Source organism: Mandrillus leucophaeus, unplaced genomic scaffold (assembly GCF_000951045.1).
Source record: "Mandrillus leucophaeus isolate KB7577 unplaced genomic scaffold, Mleu.le_1.0 Scaffold590, whole genome shotgun sequence".
Lineage (NCBI taxonomy): Eukaryota > Metazoa > Chordata > Mammalia > Primates > Cercopithecidae > Mandrillus > Mandrillus leucophaeus.
Window position 1 is genome coordinate 494834 of NW_012106364.1, and position 9705 is coordinate 504538.

The following is a 9705-nucleotide window of genomic DNA, read 5'->3' on the forward strand; positions in this document are numbered from 1 at the left end:
ATCTCAACAAATAACAGAGTATAAGGCAAGACTGAAGATCCCTTCCTCAGCCAATCTTTCCCCCCACTGAAACCAGATCAGCATCATTTTGACCAACTACATACTGGACTTCTGCATATGATTTTGTATGAAGGGGTATTAAACGAAAATAAAAAACTTAGTTTATAAGTCAGTATCTAGGCCACAAATTATATGAAGTATGTTGCCAGGGGTTTATAAAAGTACTTAATTGGACCCCACAGTTGGTTAAGGTACTCCTTCCCTTCTTTGTCAGGAGGATCATTCAAAGTCCTTTCAACCTTCTAGTCACAAGATGAGTCACAAATGAAAATACATTAAAAAAATTTTTTTTTTGAGACGGAGTCTCGCTCTGTCACTCAAGCTGGAGTGCAGTGGCGCGATCTCGGCTCACTGCAGGTTCCACCTCCCGGGTTCACGCCATTCTCCTGCCTCAGCCTCCTGAGTAGCTGGGACTACGACTACAGGTGCCCGCCACCACATCTGGCTAATTTTTTGTATTTTTAGTAGAGACGGGGTTTCACCGTGTTAGCCAGGATGGTCTCGATCTCCTGACCTCGTGATCCACCCGCCTCGGCCTCCCAAAGTGCTGGGATTACAGGCGTGAGTCACTATGCCCGGCCAATGAAAATATATTTATAATGACTTCCCTACCTATTCCCTATCTTTTTCTTCCATTCTTAGACACAGTGATACTTTAATAATCGATGAGGATATAACTGTAATTTCCTTATGAAGAAAACTAAAGCTATGATATACTATAAAACATAAAGCATTTCAAGGCAGCCAATTATCCAAAACATATTAACTGGTAAATTAAATATACCTGTTGGTTATCTTGTTTGGGATAGGACGGAGGCTATTATTAGGTAGAGAGTAAGCACCATGTCACTTCACATTGTCCATTCATATCCACATGATGGCAGACTGCTCTTCGACAATGAAGAGGCATAGAATCTACTTGTTTTACTTTGGTAAACTGACTTTGGCTATCAATCAACAGACTTAATGTCCAAGTCTTATAACATTTTTCAAATATGTTTAAAATTTAGGTTTTCCATAAAATCAAACCACTGTACACTAAAAATAGAGAAATACAAGGCAGTGAAATCAAATCCTGGCTTGAAGAAATAACAGTCTGTGGGCAACTGGTTGTTTCTCAGGTCACCTCAGGGGACAGATGGTCCCTAAGGTGCAAAAGAATGAACCGGTGCTGATATATGACTGATAAGTTTCAGCAACAGGCCACTGACCATTTCAATTCCCAAGGAACATAAATTACCTTTTAGCCTGTGTATTTACACACAAATATGCAACCTGCAAACTTCTTCTGAGGATAGATGTCAACTACTTTTTCATTTTTGTTTTTATGGTCAAAGTAGTAAACTTACAGATGTATCTAAAACCAATTTTAAAACCAGCTTCATAACATATGCTGTAAGTAAATAAATACCAAAACCTGGTAACACTAGCATGGAGAAAAGAAAAGCTGAATTAGAAAGACATTCCTTTACACAACTCCTTTACACAACTTAGTCAAGACAAAACACACATTACTATGTGATGTTACACTAATTATTCCAATAATTATTTACTTAAGAAGAGGGACAAAACAGTTCCGTTACATTAAATCTTTCTCTTATTCGCCATCCCCACCTTTCTACTCCATTACTGCCTCCTAATACTTTCCCTTCCCAAGGAGATTTGAGATTAAGAAATAGCCGTTGCCCTTCAATCTAGAATTAACTTACCTTTTATTTTTACATACAAACACTGGATTTCCCAGAGTTGTCTTTTAAAGGAGTTTAGATTCTAGCTCTGGCAGGAAAGTCAAGTGGTTAATCACAACCATAGTTGTTTCTCTACTAGTGTTTAACATGTACCACATAAACTAACTGCTAACATAGCCAATTCTAAGGTCATTTATGTGAGATCTTAAGACTGAAAATACAGTTTTAATTTCTGCTTTTTTCTCCAATACATAATCCCTTTTTTAAGTCTCTTAACTAAATTAGATGCTGGAATTGATCCAGCCAAGTAACACCAAAAAAAAAAAGAGGAATAATAAAAAATGTAGGTATCTTTATCTATATACTTACCTTGATCCTGTCATAGGACCTCTTCCATCCTTGTCATATCCCCCACGCCCTCTACCTCCTCCCTGTGACCCGCCATATCCTCTATTATCTTCTCCATACCTACTCACATCACGACGGTCATCTACAAAAAAGAAAATATTACACACAAATAACCACTCTCATTTCTAAGGCTTCAAATAATCTTACATGGCTCTTTAGGCCACACATATCCTTATAGAAAATGGCATATGTGCACGCAACTCAAATGCAAGTCATCATAAAATCATCTGGAATTACATGTTTTTCAGAATTATACCTGTGTCAAATTCCATTCTGCTAAAGTGATATGGCAAAACAGCAATGTGGAACAGTATGAATTAAAATACAATCTTAGCTACAAGAACCTTAGTAACTTAGATGAAAAGCACTAATCTTTTTTTTTTTTTTTTCTGAGATGGAGTCTCGCTCTGCAGCCCAGGCGGGAGTGCAGTGGTGCGATCTCGGCTCACTGCAAGTTCCGCCTCCTGGGTTTACACCATCCTCCTGCCTCAGTCTCCCAAGTAGCTGGGACTACAGGCGTCCGCCACCACGCCCGGCTAATTGTGTTTTGTATTTTCAGCAGAGACGGGGTTTCACCATGTTAGCCAGGATGGTCTCGATCTCCTGACCTTGTGATCCACCCACCTTGGCCTCCCAAAGTGCTGGGATTACAGGCGTGAGCCACCGCACCCGGCCCCCCAATCTTAAAAGTTACTTCTTTCTTCACTTCGGAAACATTTAAATGTAAATTGAGCATGGACAAGGAATAACTGAATCTTCAAACTGAGAGAAGATTATTAGTGAATGTGCTTCCACTTTTATTCACTCACTTATTCATTCAATTATTCAACAAATGTTTACTGAGCACTTGTTATGAACCAAACCATGTACTAGGCCTTAAAGGTATAAAAATAAGTGCCCCAAATCAAGTACACCACCAACACCAAAAGAACTGGTACCAGCAGTATTGTCAAAGGATCAGAGTTCACTGAGACAAAAAGGAAATTCATGTAATCAGTCATCAAAAGTCATGACCTTTGGAGGTCTCCAAGTTCAGAAGTAGAAATCTGATAAACTAATTTTGATTACCATGAGAGGGAACGTATCTTTAAAGTTACCCTAAATTTTGACAAACAGGTGAAATCCTCCGTGGTTCTTTTAATCAGAAATTCATACAAATAATTCTGCGAGGGGGAAAAATAATTAATAGAGGTCAGTAAATCTTACCTTGTGTGTGGTGGCTGTAATTTTCCCTTTGTGAATGATAGGACTGCTGGTTTTGATTATAGGAATCATGCTGCTGATCATAATTTGACTGCTCATCATATGAGCCTTGATGTTGATCATAGCCTGACTGCTGGTCATAGGAATCTTGTTGACCATAGTCTGGCTGGTCATAGGAAGGTGCTCTTCCACCTTGGCTAAATAGAAATGGAGAACTTAAGAGACTTCATAGGAAGATGACATTTGCTGAAGCAAGTTGACTGAAACTGATGTTAAGGGTCCTGACTAGTTAGACATTAACCATATTTATGACTACCTTCTCGTGGTAATTAGTTATCTGCAGTCTCCTGGAATTCCCTTCAAAAGACAATTCTGTTAACATTGAAGAGGTGCTATATTATGAAAAAAAAAAAAAAAATGTATCTTTGAAAACTGTAGTAAAGCAAAAAATTACTATAGTTTTTACTATCTCCCTGAACTTTTTTTTTTTTGAGACAGAGTTTCACTCTTGTTGCCCAGGCTGCTGGAGTGCAATGGCGTGATCTCGGCTCACTGCAACCTCCGCCTTCCAGGTTCAAGCAATTCTCCTGCCTCAGCCTCCCAAGTAGCTGGGATTACAAGGCATGCGCCACCACGCCTGGCTAATTTTGTATTTTTAGTAGAGACAGGGTTTCTCCATGTTGGTCAGGCTGGTCTCGAACTCCTGACCTCAGGTGATCTACCCGTCTTGGCCTCCCAAAGTGCTAGGATTACAGGCGTGAGCCACCGCGCCCAGTCTGTCTCCTAGAATTAAAAAAAAAAGTAAAAGATGCTACAAAGTACCGGAATATGTCTGACTCTTTAATAAACATGCCACAAGAGTTGAGTCCTTTTAATAGTTACAATACTCTATATCACTTAATTTTAACAAGCGTCATCTCTTAAAATATTTTTAGATCTTTTCTCTTAGAATTATCTTTAGAACCTACAGTATAGTCTTCTAAACATCTTCAGTGATAGTACATTTTAGAAAACAGTAAAGGAACTTGCTTTGTAATGCAATTTTTTTATCTGAAAAGAAGTCTATCAGGTAATGAGACTGCTTATTCCATCAATTCAAAAGGAAAATTCTAAGTATCTTCAGAACAATATTACTGTATTAATTACATGCTCTCAGGGTGGGAATATTAAAAGGCAACATTTAATTGGATTTGAGTTCCAATAGGTTTACTTATTTAAAAAATGGGCTGGAGGGAGGACAAAAAAGATCTCATAATAGTTACATTTTATTCTTTACCAGAGGATCAGAACAATCTAATAAAAGATCACTATGTTCCCTAACTCCCTATTGAAAGCACAACACGACCACAGTCCAAACCCTAGCATTTTAAAATGGCTGTCAAATCAAACTTAACATTTCTTTTCAGACTACATTTATAGGTCATGCTTCCAAAAATACATCATTTATAAAAGGATTCTCCTTAAATTTAAGACTAACCAATAAGGCTTGAGGAGTTAATTCTCTTAATGTAGTACGTCTTCTGAGTATTATTCCCCACATTTGTACTCTACTTTCTACTTTTCAAAACACTCTCACATCTGTAAAGGTGGTAATTTGACCTCACAAATCTTTCCTCAATGCTTTTATTTAATTTTCTTTTTTTTTTTTTTTTCTGAGATGGAGTCTCGCTCTGTCGCCCAGGCTGGAGTGCAGTGGCCGGATCTCAGCTCACTGCAAGTTCCGCCTCCCGGCTTCACGCCATTCTCCTGCCTCAGCCTCCCGAGTAGCTGGGACTACAGGCGCCCGCCACCTCGCCTGGCTAGTTTTTTGTGTTTTTAGTAGAGACAGGGTTTCACCGTGTTAGCCAGGATGGTCTCGATCTCCTGACCTCGTGATCCACCCATCTCGGCCTCCCAAAGTGCTGGGATTATTATTTAATTTTCACTTAGAATAAATGTCTTCATTGTAGAGAGAAAACACTAGAGACCTCAGTTTTTAGCCACATCACTTGATAGGCCAAATAATTTCTTTACCTCTGTAAAATGGGAATAATTACTGACACTATTTCATAGTGGTATCTGAAGATCAATTACATTAGATAATGCAAAAGCATTTCACAGAATGTAAAGCACAATTTTTAAAAAGTAACTTGCTATTATTAAGTAAATAGCATAAAATTAAGTACCAGCTCTTCAAATCTGAAAGTTAACAACTTTATAAAACCTGAAATTTATCAGTAAATATTCACCTACATATATCAACAAATAAAACACATTTTAGGATATCTGATATATGTGTAAGTTTTGACCCTTTTAAAAAATATTTTTGTCCCAGAAAAGGTAATATATTCAAATGGTTCAAAAATAAAATGGAAATTTAAAAACAGATATTGAGAAGTCTCATTCTAAAGGCAGGTTTTTATTTAATCTCAGGTATAAAGCAGAGGTCCAAAATTTTCTAACATTCTTAAGGACATCAATGTATAGCTAAACAATGATTTCACAAATACATAATAAGAAGCAAATGACAATGCTATTTCCACATTCTCCATAATATACAGTTTTGAAATCCACACTTCATTAAAACTTTCCTTAAAAAAAAAAAAAAAGTCTAAAGCAAGGATTTTGTTGGTTAAATCTGTTTAATATCAGTGTTATTCCCACTGCCCAAAACAATCTCAGTACTTTACTATTTCCTTACCTTCCTGATGATTCCATGTTTTGCTGCTGTCCCTGGTTATTATATGGTTGCTGGCCATATGAGCTCTGCTTTTGATTCTCATAACCACCATAGGACTGTGAATAACCTAGAGATTAGATGAGTATATCATTTAGTGAAGGCTCTGATTTTTCAATCTCTGAAACAACAAATTTAACAAACTAGTCCAACCTGACTGACTTTGTCCATAACCGGAGTAACCGCTGTAGTTCTGTCCGTAAGAGGAATCAGTCGTTTGCCCATAGCCAGAATAGCTCTGAAATTTAGGTAAATACTCAAGTTTCATCACCTACTTAAGATAAAAATAACTACTTATGAAGAATACAATTTATATTTCAACCTACTTGTGATGCTTGTCCATAGCCTTGGTTGCCTTGATTTCCATAGGAAGAATAACTGCAAAAGAAAAATGTAATACTTGAAAGAAATGTGTTAAAATTTAAAAGTTTAAATGAAGACCTTGCCTGCATTTTCAATTTTCAACTCAAATACAAGCTTCTTTGCTGAGAAATCATCAATCTGCCTGTCTCTAGAGTCTATATTGAAAGGTGATGACCAAAGACTGTTAAAGAAATACATGAAGTCACTCCCAGATCTCCTGAATGTCAAATACCCCAAAGCTTTGTTTTGACAGTCTCGCAGAAACAAAACTTGATCAGAGCTAGAAAATTCCAAGAGAATTATGCTTGGGTGTGGGGTAATAACAACTACACAGCAAGACCTATAATAAATATCTGAAGCACAAAAATGATGACTACACCAAAAATGAATACCTTACTCAATTTAATTACATCTTGACAGATTAACTTTTTCCTACCATTTGCCTTAGTTAAACGTCTTTAACTTCCTAAAAGATGCACAGGGAGGCACTAGAAGTCCAGTTTAAAAGCCTCAATAATTAGAGGCATGTTTATCTCTAGAGTACAGTCATAGAATGAAATTATGCCGTATCCTCAGTGTTGTAGCAGGGCCTGGCACATAGCTCAATAAATATTTGTTGACTGACTAAATAAATGTACCCTCCTGGGATTTGAATTTTAATTTTATAGTATATAAGCTCTAACAGGTCAGAAACAAACTTTCTGAATCTATACTATGACTTCCTAATATCCAAAGAAAACTAAAACATTTGCAAAACTTTTTTTTTTTATCATTTTAAAGGTATCAAGTGCTAACAAGATTCCTTAACTTCTGAAAATATATTTCATCAAATAAACATTCTGCTAGATACCTACTAGGAAGTTAGCACTATCTTATGAGATCAAAAAAGTCAAATCAGTTTTGTTTTTCAAGAAGCTTAAAATTTGATATCTGAGGTGCTATTCTGAATACCTCACACTGAGCTATAAAACATTTATCCTATAAGTTGAAGTCTGTATTTCTCGTAAGAGAAGCCCACTGCATATATACATTCACATAAAAATAGAACTTTATTTTTATTGTGAGCATGGCAAGCACACTAAAAAAAACGCTAAATATTTATTTTATGGTATTTAAAAAACATATGCTCTGAATAAACACATTAACATATTACACACCATCATAAAACACTTTCTCTAAAAAACTGTTCAGTCCAATTGCTTAAATTTTATTTATTTATTTATTTGAGACAGGGTCTCGCTCTGTCACCCAGGCTGGAGTGCAGTGGCATGATAACAACTCACTGTAACAACCTTGAACTCCTGGGCTCAAGTGATCCTCCCGCCTCAGCCTCCCAAGTAGCTAGGACTAAAGGTACACACCACCATGTCTGGATAATTTAAAAAATTGTTTTAGAGACAAGGTCTTGCTATATTACCAAAGCTGGTTTCTGACTCCTGGCCTCAAGCAATCCTCCCACGTTGGCCTCCCAAAGTGCTGGTACTTAGAGGCATGAGCCATAGTGTCTGGCATTAAATTTCTTTAATAATTGTTTCTTCTAAGAGATTTCCTAAATAAAACATAAACTTTACAATACCAAGGAAATTTGTTTTAATCTCTAGGAGGTATATTCATTGATGCAGACAGATTTAAGAAAACGAAGAAGCCTACCGCAGTGGCACACGTCTGTAGTGAAGATTACAGTTACTTGGGAGACTGAGGCAGGAGGATTGCTTAAGCCCAGGAATTTAAGGCTGTAGTACACTATGATTTGCCTATGAATAGCCACTGCACTCCAGCCTGAGCAACACAGCAAGACTGTCTCAAAACATAAAGAAAAACAGAAAAGGAATAAATGTTTTACAGCACCTATTTACACTGACCCTCTTCACTCTGTGACAAGTTAATATTTAATTAACTTATGACATCCAGACATCAAGTCTCAAGAGAAGCTTGACAAAATTCACCTCAGTTATACCCTTTCATATTATTAAAATGTATGTATACTTTACCTTTGCTGCTCACCCCCAGACTGACCGTAACTTCCAGAATCTAGAACACATAAAAAGAATTTTAAATCTTATTTAAAATTATGCTTCCTTCAAAGGCTGACTTTAGCTCATATAGAAGAAATATGGTAAGAAAACGTGAAGAATTGCAGAAAGAAAAACTAACCCAAGTTAAATACTATGAAACGAGAAATTTGTACAAATAGTATTTACTTTTTACAATAACGACATATTTGCAAACTACTATTCTACATGTGTGCTGAGGGTCACAAGAAGCCAGTGAACAAATGTAAATCAGTGAAAATCCATTCTTTAAACAGACTCAAGAGCTTAAGCAATATTATTATATATAAAAAGACATCTGTTAAAACTAATCAGGTCCAAAAAAGGGAAAGACATGCACTATGACATCCTCAGGATTACATCTACTTGTATATCCTTACCACCCCAAGATATACACCATTCCTCTGTACTGGACTGCTTTGGCTGTCAGCACCAACAAAAATATTTCCAAAGACTTGCTAAAAAAAAAAAAGCAGCTAAGTTAGTTGCTCTATTCTGATTTTACCAAGCTTTCAGGGATTCAGCCAATTGGCATAGCAAGTCAGCAATATCTGCTTGTAGCTTCAATTGAGCAATTAAAAAAACTACCAAGGGACCGGTCATGGTGGCTCACACAATCCCAGCACCATGGGAGGCTGAGGCAGGCGGATGGCTTCAGACCAGCCTGGCCAACATGGCAAAACCCCATCTCTACAAAAAATACAAAAATTAGCTGAGCATGGTGGCATGTGCCTGTAGTTCCAGCTACTCGAGAGGCTGAGGTGGATCATCTGATCCAGGGGCGGTCAAGGCTGCAGTGAGCTGTGATTGTGCCACTGCACTCCAGCCTGGATGACTGAAAGAGACTCTCAAAAAAAATTTTAAAAAGGTGAGGTGGGGTGGGGATGGTAACATATAAAAAATAAATACAGAATTTGAACTCTGAGCTGTTCTCAATACTTCAAAGTGTCGATCATATCAAAAATTACTGAAGAGGTTCTATTTATCTATCCTTTAGGCTTTACTCAGATTCAAATGAATGACCTAAGTATGTGACGCATAAAAGCAATTTTATATGAAACACTTTTGCAACCGCAGAAAATGGCTCTAAGTTGCAAACTGTTGACCATCAGGCCCAACCTCACTCAATTTGAAAAAATCACTGCTGTCAAATTGTTCTAAAACTCACCAAAACCTAATGAAATTGGTAACTTTTTCTTTCTTCTTTTTAAGACAT

At 37.0% G+C, this 9705-nt stretch overlaps 1 protein-coding gene across 3 annotated transcripts in view; it reads right to left on the reverse strand.

Moving 5' to 3' along the window:
- TAF15 (TAF15 RNA polymerase II, TATA box binding protein (TBP)-associated factor, 68kDa) overlaps positions 1–9705 on the reverse strand; it is a 38984-nt gene that overhangs the window by 22172 nt on the left and 7107 nt on the right. Inside the window, exons 2-7 of one of the 3 annotated variants that reach the window (XM_011999407.1) lie at positions 8430–8469; positions 6402–6453; positions 6238–6313; positions 6040–6145; positions 3363–3556; positions 2118–2238 (exon numbers count right to left, since the gene is read on the reverse strand). In XM_011999407.1, coding sequence (XP_011854797.1) covers positions 2118–2238; positions 3363–3556; positions 6040–6145; positions 6238–6313; positions 6402–6453; positions 8430–8469 — 589 coding nt within the window. Of the gene's footprint in view, positions 1–2117; positions 2239–3362; positions 3557–6039; positions 6146–6228; positions 6314–6401; positions 6454–8429; positions 8470–9705 lie in introns of all 3 variants that reach the window. The other 2 variants (XM_011999406.1, XM_011999408.1) reach the window with 2 other exon arrangements.